General features: G+C 47.6%; 1 protein-coding gene across 2 annotated transcripts in view; it reads left to right on the forward strand.

Moving 5' to 3' along the window:
* The window catches only part of ELAC2 (elaC ribonuclease Z 2), a 331,642-nt gene extending 319,050 nt beyond the window's left edge, over positions 1–12,592 (forward strand). For both annotated transcript variants that reach the window (XM_085616773.1, XM_085616774.1), the window contains one exon: positions 9,922–12,592. In XM_085616773.1, coding sequence (XP_085472899.1) covers positions 9,922–10,167 — 246 coding nt within the window. In that variant the 3' untranslated portion in view covers positions 10,168–12,592. The remainder of the gene's footprint in view (positions 1–9,921) is intronic.
* Positions 12,593–12,999: the final 407 nt, after the last annotated feature.

The raw sequence follows: 12,999 nt of genomic DNA on the forward strand, positions 1-12,999 counted from the left end.
GGACGGTGCAGAGTCGACGTATAAAGACGCGGGGTCGGCGCCGACGCGTAACAGGACGTACTGTTGCCAGTGCCCCCTTTGGAGTTTGTGGAGCTCCCAGATCCGGCAGGCTCTTTGCCTTCCCAGCAGCCACGTCCGGATCCTCATTCTTCAATGGGACTCCATTCTGTGGAACATTGGTTGCACCCTCACTGTCTGGGGATGGTCCCCTTACAACCGTCCCCCACTGATAAGTTGTTGTCTCCTCCACAGAGGGCTACCGAGGCCAGTGCGTCTTTTTTGAGGGTGGTCTCATTGGCCACCCGCATTTAAAGCATGCAACCCCCTTCTGCCCCCTTGTCTGTTGACCCCTTGCTGGAGGTCCTACATCGGAGGTCCGGGAATGTGGAGCTGCTTCTACCCTTTGAGGCTTCCCTTTATGATACTCTTTTAGGTACCTGGGTCCAGCCGGCATCAGGTGACACGTGGCGCTTTTAGTTTTGCACTGCCACCGTCCGGCTCCGCATGATCCGGTTTGTCTTTTTGTACACCCTGATGGGCAAGGATTTGTGCTGCAGACTGCTTTTCCCTCCCTGCCCCCTCTAGCGTTTCCTCCCTCTCGGGAGTCCAGATGGCTAGAGTCATGGGGCAGAAACGTCTTTGCCTCCACTAGTGCGGCCTTACGGTTCTTAAATACAATGTGTGTTTTGGCATGGGCTACCTCGGCCCTGTGTGACTGCAGAGTGTTTGCTTTCAGTCACTTCTGAAGGTGCTCCGGTTGATCTCCTTCGCCTCCTCCGGGATGGCCATGACCTTGTCGAATTCACAATCCGCTCAGCCTTAGATACTGCGGATTCTTTGGGCCTTGCTATGGCGTGCTCTGTTGCCTTGCGGCGTCGCGCTTGGTTGTGCGATAATGTATTCCCTGAAAATATCCGGGAGCGCCTGGTTGACTTACCCTTTGATGGGGTTTTGCTATTTGATGCTCACGCCGAGTCGGCGGTTCACCGGCTCCTTGTGGGCTTTCGTCCTGCCACTTAGGTCTTCTAGGGCCTATCTTCCGTGGTGGTACTGTTTTTTATTTCGCATCATTTAGATGCGCTCTGTGTTAACATGAGCGGTGGCCTTGTGTCTCTTTCTCTATGGTTAAGGGTGATTACCCTTTTATTGGCATCCCTTGGATGCATTTTGCTTTGAGCTGCCTGTTGGCTTGCTGTGTCTGGTCCTCTGACTGTGGTATTGAGCCGCTGCCTCAGCTCAGTAATGTCTTACGGCTCGGAACTCATGTTTACGGGTTCAGTTCGTTACTGAGCTCTTTTAGCTTGGCTTATTGCCCTATGAGGTTCCCCGTTGTTTGGGGTATGCATACTCCATGTGGGGTACTTGTATGCTATTATATAGCTTTGCTTATCTCACCTGGGTCTGGAGATCCTGTGGGCTCCATGCATTGCTTGGTGGTCCTTTGTACGGTGCTCTATATTTTTCCCTGGGCCATCTTCTTACGCCATGGTCATCCTTTCTGACCACCTCCTTCGAAGGTTGCTTGATCTCCTCTTCAAAAGCGGCTCCTACCTGCCCTTACTGTCTCAACATATTTATATGTTATACATTTATGTATGCGTGCCGGTTGCCTTGGTATTCTTTTCCTACGTTGCCACCTCTTTTCGAGGCTGTGAGGTAAAGACCGATATCTGCATGTGTGAAGGAGCTTTTCTGGGTGTTGGAAGCTGCCCATAGGTTCCTCCTTGCTTCCGCTTCCTGTGGTGATTTTCCAATTTGACAAATGCTCCCTTTTTGGTGTTTGACACTGTACGCGTCATTTCTCGAGGTTTGGTCACGGATTCTGAGGCTTTTTCTACGATTCGTTACCTTGGTGTTTATGGCCACATCCTTCGGATATGCTACTGCCTGCAAGTCTATATTTCTCACTTTGGCTTGATGCTGCCCGGTCGGGCACTCTTATGTTTATTGTGAAAGCCACTTTAAGGTCTCTGTGGCCGTTTTGGCTGCTGCGAGTTTCTACCTGCTTCAGCGACTTGTAAAATTGATGCTATTCGTCCCTATTTTACCTTTTTGGGATTGGGTGTGCTCCTGCCGGCTGTTCCGAACGCATTGCTCTGGTTCTAGCTCTTGCCTTTGGGCTCTTGGCATAGGCTCCTTCAGCCTTTCTTCTATAGGCTAATCTGTTAGGCTCTGGTTGCATTTCTTCAGGTTCATATCGAGCTTTGGTCGGTGTCCTCATCGTGCGCCATTAAGCGGAGAGTGGTCCTGCTTTCTCTCTCTCTCTCTCACTCTCTCTCCTCTCTCTCTCTCTCTCTCTCTGTCTCTGTGTCTCTCTCTGTCTCTGTGTCTCTCTCTGTCTCTGTGTCTCTCTCTGTCTCTGTGTCTCTCTCTGTCTCTGTGTCTCTCTCTGTCTCTGTGTCTCTCTCTGTCTCTGTGTCTCTCTGTGTCTCTCTCTCTGTGTCTCTCTCTCTGTGTCTCTCTCTCTCTGTGTCTCTCTCTCTCTGTGTCTCTCTCTCTCTGTGTCTCTCTCTCTCTGTGTCTCTCTCTCTCTGTGTCTCTCTCTCTCTGTGTCTCTCTCTCTCTGTGTCTCTCTCTCTCTGTGTCTCTCTCTCTCTGTGTCTCTCTCTCTCTGTGTCTCTCTCTCTCTGTGTCTCTCTCTCTCTGTGTCTCTCTCTCTATCTCTCTCCTGACGTCAGCGTGCCGGGAGGGACTTATATGACCTCACTGACGTCACGTACGTGGACGACATCCGGGCAGGGTCGTGTACGCCGTCCCCCGGCGCGCAGAGGTGCTGCTGCAAATTTTTTTTTCCGGATCCAGTCTGACACCTTGGGATATTCTAAGCTGAGGAATCTGCGGCTAGACAACGTCTCTACCAGATGCATCGTTACCGAAGGCAAGTAACTCGTACTTTTCTTTTGTCCATCCGCAATGTCATTATTTTACACTGTTGTCTTTGTGTCTTGTATGACGCACTATAAAACTCTAACAAAAAATGTATTATTGTAACCTAATGACAACTGCAAACAAGCATTTACAATGCAGTGGTCTCGGTATTGGTAAAGTTAGAGCTATTGGCATTGCTCATGACATTATTTTTGTTTATGTTTTTGTTTTTAAAACATTTAAAGAAACGGCATTGTCATGAGCAATGCCAATAGCTCTAACTTTAACAATGCCGATACCGTTGCATTGTAAATGCTTGTTTTTAGGGGGGGAGGGACCCCCTCACTAGCCCAGCAGTGGTTTGATGCAAAACAATGGGGGCCCCCAGCTGGATGAGGTGGGGGTCCCGAGATTCCATAACCCACAGATATTCATAGTCTGGACTGCTGAGGGGCCCTGGTTTGTGCTATGCCCTGTACCCCCAGAGAGGTGGGGGGGAGGGAGACACAATGTCCCTTGAAGCAGCAGAAGATGGTCGATAATGTGGAAAATGCTGCAAATCTTCAATTATGCTGAAAAATCCTCAGTTGCAAAATTGCATCATTCCATGGGCCTGTAACTGCAAGAAGCGCGAGGTGAGAGGGAAAGATGCCTCTAATCGGAGACAAAGTCCACTCCATGAATATTTTGAAGAATTGGTAACTAATAGGCGAGACCTAAACACCTGGTCTTGATGAGATAAATACTCGTGGATGGAATAGGGCACTAGTTTAACTAAAAAAATTACTGCTCTATTGAAGTTAAATTCAGTGCTGATGAGAGATAATATAAATCTCCCATGTCAGCTGTGAGCACTTCATCTACTCTTTTTTTTACTTTGCGTCTGGGAGTCTGCAGTTGTTCTTTCACCTGGGACTGCAAGTACCAAGATGCAAAGGGAACGCAGAACTGAATGACATGAATGACTCTCGCCTGGTTTGGATCAGCCTTGGATACCTCACTCTTTCAGAACTGTCTCTGCTCTTGTGCTCATACATATTTGTTTGTTTTTAAACGGTTTCTGTGCTGCTTTATCTGTATCCTCTTTGCCATTTTCCAGGGCAGTTGCCTTAGCCCTCTTTTATTAGTTGGCATCATTGGACGGGCACTGTGCATCAATGGTTGGTTAGGCTGTGCGTGTCTCACCCTCTCGCTACAAAGGTGCTTCTTAGCATATGCAAATGCCGATGGCATTACTGTAATTACGTAACGCTCCGAAAGTTTGCCTGACGGCTCTCCTTGTTGCCAGCTAGTGGATCTGGGGTTAGAGAGATGCAGCGGATGGCACCAGGTCACACACTTAATCAGTTGTGGAAGCTGAGATTGAAACCCGGGTCTCCCTGGTTTCACAGCTGCAAAATAAGATCATATTCTCCAAGACATGTGCCCGCGTCCCCTGCAGCCTCCATCTCTCTCTCTCTGGGCAGTGCCATTCCCCGTGCAGTGCCCTGTCCGTGCCCCCCGCTCCATCCATGTGCCCCTCACGAGTGCGCGCCTCCTGAATCAGAGGGGGCAGCCCTCTGATTAAACGGTTGTCCTGGCAACCCAGAGAAGCATTGGACTTTCCTACAGGCTACTAGGTGGGAGGGGGCGTTGTGGGAAATACAAGGAGTGGGGGCGGGTTGGGACGGTGTGAGGTAGAAGAGAAGTTGGTGAGCTGCAGGGCTTTGGTTGGGGGTGTGAGGATATGCATATGTGTGAGCGTAGGACTAGTACGTGTTGTTTTTCTAGCGGATACGTTAGCTGAGGTAATTTGCTCAGGATCAAACAGTTTGTTAAATGTGATTTCTGAATTCAGTTCATCTGAGGGCCCAGTTGGCAACATAAACCATAGCCCACATCTCGCCCGAGCAGAAATATGAAGGCAGTGGGTTGGGGATGAGGGATGTGAGCGAGGAGCATTGCTTAGAGGAGTGAGATGTGCCTTTGGTGGGATGCGAGTGAGGACCATAGCTCATGAGGGTGAGGGAAGTGAGTGGAGGACAGGGCTCCTGGGGAGTGGGTGAAGAGCATAGCTTGAACTGGAGGGGTGAGAGTGTGGCTTGTGTGGGGTGTGAAGGAGGTGCAGGGCTTAAAGTGGGGTGAAAGTGAGGACCGTAGCTCATGAGGGCGAGGGCTGGCGAGGAGAGATGCGAGGACCATTCCTCATGGGGGTAAGTGAGGCTGGCGAGGGGATAGCTCCTGGTGTAGTGGGGCTGCTGAGGAGAGATATGAGTGAGGACTGGGGGCCATAGATTAGAGGGGTGAGAGTGTGTCTTGGTGGGGTGTGAAGGAGGTGCACAACTCGGAGTGGTTTCCAGGGGGCTAAGGCGGGATGTGAGTTTGATGCATAGAGGGATGGACGGGTGAGGGAAGTGAGTGAGGGCATAGCACGGGGCGGTAGGGAGGGGGCTCAGGGTGGAAGTGAGTGAGAGACCGGGCACAGCTCAGTGGGGCGAGAGGGGGCGAAGGGTCGAAGTGAGTGAGAGATCCCAGGGGCAGCTCGGAGTAGCGAGAGGGGGCTATGGGTGGAAGCGAGTGAGGGCACAGCTCGGCGGGGCGAGAGTGGACGAAGGGTAAAAATGAGTGAGATCCCAGGGGCAGCTCGGAGGAGCGGGAGGGGGCCAGAGTGGAAGTGAGTGAGAACCCGGGCACAGCTCGGCGGGGCGAGAGGGGGCTAAGGGTGGAAGCGAGTGAGGGCACAGCTCGGCGGGGCGAGAGCGGGGATGTGAGTGAAAAGAACTCGGCGGGGCGAGAGGGGGCTAAGGGTGGAAGCGAGTGAGGGCACAGCTCGGCGGGGCGAGAGCGGGGATGTGAGTGAAAAGAACTCGGCGGGGCGAGAGGGGGCTAAGGGTGGAAGCGAGTGAGGGCACAGCTCGGCGGGGCGAGAGCGGGGATGTGAGTGAAAAGAAGGCTTGGAGGGGTGAGAGTGGGCGAGGGGACGTGGCTTAGGAAGAACGTTTGACGAGGATGAGATCGCAAGGTTGGAGGGGAGGCAGGACTTGGATGGGATGAGGGGGGGACGCCGAACCTGCCTCCGATGCTGTTTTTCTCCTTCAGCGCAATCAGTGCTGAGAGCTTGTGTCTCTCCTGTGCCTGGGAAAGTGGGTTAGCCTCGGAAGGAGCACAGCTCAGCCTTAGGGAGGTTCAAGAATGCAACGTATTAGACAACAATGTTGGCCTTTAGAATAGTCTTTCCTCCTGCTGCCTATTCTTTGCATTTATTCCGTTATTTTGACTAAATCCGTGAAGTTTAAGACAATTGCAAGTAATATTTTAAACTGATCACAGTCACTGTGCATTAAAGGAAACATCCTCGGAGCACGTCCCCCCGTGAGGGCTCTTTCCTTGGCACCTTCTGAGCCAGTCTTGTGAAGGGTCAGTAGATTCGTTAAATGCGTAAAAGGAGCCTGGAGACGCCGTAGAAGCGTATTACAATTTTTCGGGGTTTTTTTTGTAAAAAGGAGAATAACATGGAAATGCCAGTAATTAGCTGTGCACCTGCTGCATACATTTGCGTTAAGGCTATAGGACTGACTCAGCCTTTCATCCGTCTGAAGACGATAAACCAGTATTACGTGTTGTGTTACAGGTGTGATGTAATTGCAATCAGAGCTGTGCTTCCCAGGCCCTGAGAGCTCCCTGGGTCTCAGGATAACAAAGGGCTGCGGAAGCTGCGGATGAAAGTCCTGAATGCGAGCGACGCCCCCTCGTCTGTTCTTGGAAAACTGCTTGAAGTTCCTCATTCGGGGTTTCCCAAGGCGCGCGCACGCAGCGCGTTCCTCGGCGCTGAATGATGAGCAGTCAGTCTTACAGGTAAACTGGTTTCTACCGCAGGCCACTGGGGGGAGGACGGGGGATGAGACAACCTCAGTCCAATTAAAGGGCACGTGCCAAGGCCAGCAAGCTGCGTTATAATTAGTGCCAATTATAGAAGCCGTTTATTAATTATTTCTATAGCGCCTGCTTTGCCTCAGGAATTCGCGCGCTGCACTAAAGTCTCGGCTGTATCGGAGGCCACATACATGCTACTAAATGTATATAGCGCCTCCTACTGAAGGGTCTCGAATATACACCCCTCCCCACCAGATACACGGAGTCTCGTGTAGTATGCCATAGATATCCTTCGATCCGGCCCTCCTGGACCTACGCTTGCGCCCTCCCCCCAGGTTAAACTGAGTCTCATGAAGAATGTCATAGACGTCTTTGGTTCCGGCCCTCCTGAACCTAAGCTGGACCCCCTGGGTTAGACGGAGTCTCATGAGCTGCGGATGAAAGTCCTGAATGCGAGCGACGCCCCCTCGTCTGTTCTTGGAAAACTGCTTGAAGTTCCTCATTCGGGGTTTCCCAAGGCGCGCGCACGCAGCGCGTTCCTCGGCGCTGAATGATGAGCAGTCAGTCTTACAGGTAAACTGGTTTCTACCGCAGGCCACTGGGGGGAGGACGGGGGATGAGACAACCTCAGTCCAATTAAAGGGCACGTGCCAAGGCCAGCAAGCTGCGTTATAATGAGTGCCAATTATAGAAGCCGTTTATTAATTATTTCTATAGCGCCTGCTTTGCCTCAGGAATTCGCGCGCTGCACTAAAGTCTCGGCTGTATCGGAGGCCACATACATGCTACTAAATATATATAGCGCCTCCTACTGAAGGGTCTCGAATATACACCCCTCCCCACCAGATACACGGAGTCTCGTGTAGTATGCCATAGATATCCTTCGATCTGGACCTACGCTTGCGCCCTCCCCCCAGGTTAAACTGAGTCTCATGAAGTATGTCATAGACGTCTTTGGTTCCGGCCCTCCTGAACCTAAGCTGGACCCCCTGGGTTAGACGGAGTCTCATGAGCTGCGGATGAAAGTCCTGAATGCGAGCGACGCCCCCTCGTCTGTTCTTGGAAAACTGCTTGAAGTTCCTCATTCGGGGTTTCCCAAGGCGCGCGCACGCAGCGCGTTCCTCGGCGCTGAATGATGAGCAGTCAGTCCTTACAGGTAAACTGGTTTCTACCGCAGGCCACTGGGGGGAGGACGGGGGATGAGACAACCTCAGTCCAATTAAAGGGCACGTGCCAAGGCCAGCAAGCTGCGTTATAATGAGTGCCAATTATAGAAGCCGTTTATTAATTATTTCTATAGCGCCTGCTTTGCCTCAGGAATTCACGCGCTGCACAAAAGTCTCGGCTGTATCGGAGGCCACATACATGCTACTAAATATATATAGCGCCTCCTACTGAAGGGTCTCGAATATACACCCCTCCCCACCAGATACACGGAGTCTCGTGTAGTATGCCATAGATATCCTTCGATCCGGCCCTCCTGGACCTACGCTTGCGCCCTCCCCCCAGGTTAAACTGAGTCTCATGAAGAATGTCATAGACGTCTTTGGTTCCGGCCCTCCTGAACCTAAGCTGGACCCCCTGGGTTAGACGGAGTCTCATGAAGCATGTCAGACGTCTTTGGTTCCGGCCCTCCTGAACCTACGCTGGACTCCCCTGGTTAGACTCATTAAGCATGTCGTAGACCCCTTAGGTATTCCCCCACAGCGTGTAAGGCTACCTCGGATGACCATTACTGGTTTCAATAGTGCTAAACACAGGGGTTTTCCACCACATCCTGCGAGTAGTTATACAAACACAGAGTTGTGAGACAGGCCCATATATGCTCCCCAGTAGGATCAGAATAAAGGAGCATAAAACAGCAATTCGAAAAGAACACGCCCCTGGGCATTTGGCGCAGAGTGTTTCTTCCCTCTCTCTCTCCCTACCCACAGGCCTCTTGAACAAGGAGATCAGGTGAGGGAGCAACGCCGGGACACCACCGCCTTTCTCCGAGGCACAGCAGAAAATGCCTCGGAGAAAGGGAGCCTCCTTTTCGGATTTGGGGGCGTGTTTTGCTGTTGTCTCCTCCCTGAGACTTCTCGCAAAAAACACGCCCCCCGATCCGAAAAGGACGGGGCATAATCGGAGTGACTGGACCTCTTCTCCAGTGGCTGGCCAGCATTTAAGAGGCCAGCCAATGGAGAACAGGATAGAAGAGGGGCGGGTGCAAGCCCCTCTTATCAAAGACATTAAATCTCCGGACTTCCGGTCTGCCGACCGGATGGTCCCGAGACCTAAAAAGCTGTCTGTATGTAAGTGCCAGAGAACCCCTTCTTTTCCAAGTGCTCCTGTTTTTGCCAAATTCAAACCTTCTTTATCTACTTAGTTTAGTCAATCAATTGAAGTGTTTTTTTTTTCTCTTTTTCACCATCAATTTTATGACTAACCGTTGTTTCCACCATCAAGCAAATGTATTTTAGATCATTTTTTTCGTTAGAATCCCCTTTCCACATCCTTTTCCCCTACAAGGTATACTTTAGAAAGTTAATTTTCTTTGTGGTGGGAAGCTTGCAATGCCCTGGAATCCGGGGAGCCCTACTAAGTTATTATGGTTAGCCGGTAGCCCCAGGCCTAAGCAATTGCTATAATGTGAATATAGAAACTAGTATATACCAAACAAATGCCTAAATATATATATATATATATATATATATATATAATATATATATATATATATATATATATATATATATATATATATATATTTTTATTTTTTTATTCTCAATCCATTCTAGAAAAAGGTTTTCATATTTATAATTTTGCCTAGTTATTTCTCTATACTTTATTCATTGTAATTTATTAATGTTAATATTTAATTTTGTATAGCAGTCCCGGACCCTGTGAGTATGCCTTGCGGGACCCCCAGGGGTCCACAGACCGCAGTTAACAATCACTGACCTAAGGAAAAGGGCACATAAGGTTTCATTTAAACACACACTCGCATTAGTTTAGCTGATACCAGTTGATGGAATGATTCCTTCTAATACCCAGGTGAGGATTTCGGCTCACAATCCTGAACATGCGTATGTATGCATATAGGAAGAAATTTCCTCATTGTAGGCAATGGACAAATGGGAAGTGTTTTTTTTTTATGAACAATGCATGTAGGTGGCTAAAGGAAGGCTAACTATGGATTTTTTTCTTTTGATTTCACTTCAGATTCGTATTGATGACTTCGGGGTCATTCCCAAATTGACTCCCCCTCTGAAAGCCTTGTTTGCAGAGGAAATTGAGGAAATGGAAGAGAGGCGTGAAAAACGGGAACTGCGTCAGATGAAAGAGGCTCTACTCACACTAGAAAAAATGAATGGAGCAGAAAAAGCTGACTGTAGTGTGCCTGGTGGTAAAAAAAGAGAACTTGAAGATTCTTCAGACCTGGAAAGCAAGAAACTAAAGACAAATTGACAAATGCTCTTTTGGGTACATTGATCACCTCTTAGCAGTGAGATGCATCTTGAAGATTGCGGATACTGACCAGTATCTTCTCTGCTGGGATCATGTTCTTGATGTCCTATCGGTCTGCAGTAAGCTCCAGTTGTGTATGCAAAGTATTGGTCGCTTCAGGAGAAGGGGTTGCAGGAATTCTAATCAACTACTGGAAATTAATTAATGGTTTTGGCTAATGGATCTCTCAGCTGGTAACGAGGCTGCTGTCACGGAGATTTGAAATACAAACGATAACGCCCAAACCCATGATTGGCAGTAAAATGAATTGAAATTAAATTGTCCCTCTCCCATTAAAATTATTTGTATTGAGCCGTTCAAAGTTTTCCATTGAAATGTGTTGCTACATTGCCTTAATTTGGGCTTCTAAGAAGTAAGGAATTTTAAATCCCACGCTGTGATTGATAATTCATTGCATAACAGTAATTTCCATCTTGCCATTGTGTATCTTTTCTTTGAACTTTAGAAATTGTGCAGAATCTTATAAGGAAATGGTAAACGTTTAATGCAATTACTAGATTCAACCGCATCGTTTACAGATTTTCTGTGGAGGGAGTTCCTAGAGGATGCAATAATTGACCCTGAATCTTCCACGTATTTACAATTTTTCATCTCTGCAAATGATTGCCTCTATCTACCGTAGGTTGACAATTTTGCCAGCGACTGCTTTCTTTGATGCACAGTGGGACCGATAGTTCTAGTTCTCAGATTTACTCCTTTATAGTCGGGCCCATCCTTTGTGATTTCTGACTTGTGTAGAAAGGCTGATGTTGAGTGCAGCTGTTCAGTGCAGCCGTACCTTTCTCACTACCTGAGAAATCTCCACTGTACAGCCTGATTCGTTAACAGATGATGGCTGGGAGCTCTCACCGGAAGTCCTGAATGTTACGGTACAGGCTTACTGCCCTAAAACCCTTGAGGGTGGATCAGCTTTTCTGGCAGGTCTAAATATTAATACATTTCACGGTTTAATTGGTGCTTTTTCTTTGTGTTGATCAGAAGTCTGTTATTACTTTAAAGCTCCTGACACATCACTTTTACCAAGTTGACAAACCATTCTTTTCTAGACCTCATGTCATTCCAATAGGGTTTGAGGTCGACTTTTAGTTGATGTTGGGCGTGGTTGGTTTTATTCCTGCTCGCTAAGTCCGCCCTGGACTGTTTGATTTTTTTTAATTGTGTTTTTTGGAATGGGGTGGGGGGGGTCCAAATATTATCTTAAGTATTTTCTTCTTCCATAAGCAGTCTGTTTTATATTGACCAGGCCAGTCAACTTGTAGCCATCTTTCCATTTCCTTCATTATCAGCAGCCGAGTAAAAGCTTCATTGATTCGCCAAGAGAACTCTCCGTTCCTAAAGTATCGTTTCCTCTGTGATGATCTCGTGATAAATAGCAAGTCCTCTGAATGTCTAAGAAAGGAGGCACGTATTGCCAAGTACACAACCTTGATGTGAATCTTGACATCCACTGCTCCTTGCTGCTTCATACAAAATGACACTGATACATAATCACAAAAACAGATTATTCCATTACGGATCGGGCAGCCATATTTGCTATGCGAAGCAGATATGTGGCTTTTTCTTTACACCATAACAAAGGTCCACCCTATCACCAGTGCTCTGGCTCGGGTCGTATTTGACTTGCATTGCTGCACAATCTTTTTGATTATGGTGCTAACTTTTATAAACCTCATCTGGCCTCTCCATCCAAATACTAGGGAATACTTTGGAAGTCATATAAGAGATGGAAATGTTAAATATTGGCGATAAGAAATTATTTTGCGGTAGCAAGGTTTCTCGTCATGCCACATTTCTTTGAGTAGATGTATCATAGGAGCCATCCTCCCATCATGGGAGTAAATGCTTGATTTCAGTTAATTTACAATTAGATGAAATAACGAGGATGGAATGGCAGTGTCAATGGTGTCCTAGGTGCTAGAAATAACTCGCTGTAATACTTCATGTGCCACACAGGCTCTGTTGCAACCTATGGCGACACTTGCCACCCATTGTATTATATGGACCTTTAGAGACACTTGCTAGATGAAAAATCTCTTTGAAACGTTGTCACAAACCTATGAGTTTATTTTTATCCTTTGTATTTTTTTAAAAGATCATACCACCCAAGTCAGATTTTCAGTTTTAAAATCTAAACCTCCTATGTAGATGAGTTATTTAATTCTGTTAATTTTATATGTTCTGATTACTTTGTAAAGTTTTATCTTTGACATGACAGCACCTGGAATATTGAAGTGAAGAATTTTGCTTCACTACGAAATAAAAATGTGTAAATATTAGTTAAAATAATTTATTTTATGAATTGAAACACATTGTCCATTTTTGAGTTGATACGAAGGTGCTGTATTAAATATATATTTGCTTTAAACTGCGTGTTGGTGGTTTCTTATGTACAATCTTTTTCGTTTTACCTGTTTGCCTCCTTTTTTGCTGTATCTTTATGTTGGCCTTAGCACGCTGAGCACTTTACCACTGCTGACCAGTGCTAAAGTGCATTTGCTTCTCCCTAAACATGGTAACATTGGTGTATACACAAATGGCATATTTAATTACTTCTAAGTCACTTGTAAACTGGCATACCATATACCCTGGGCCTTTAATCTAAATGCTACTAGTGAGCCTGCAGCACTGGTTGTGCCACCCAGACAGGTAGCCGTGCAAATATGTCTCAGGCCTGCATTGCAAGGTCTGTGTGTGCAGTTTACTGCAACTTCGACTTGACATTTAATACCACTTGACATGACTCACACCTCTTTTATTACACTTAAGTCACCC

This window comes from Triturus cristatus, chromosome 7 (assembly GCF_964204655.1).
Source record: "Triturus cristatus chromosome 7, aTriCri1.1, whole genome shotgun sequence".
In the NCBI taxonomy this organism is placed as follows: domain Eukaryota; kingdom Metazoa; phylum Chordata; class Amphibia; order Caudata; family Salamandridae; genus Triturus; species Triturus cristatus.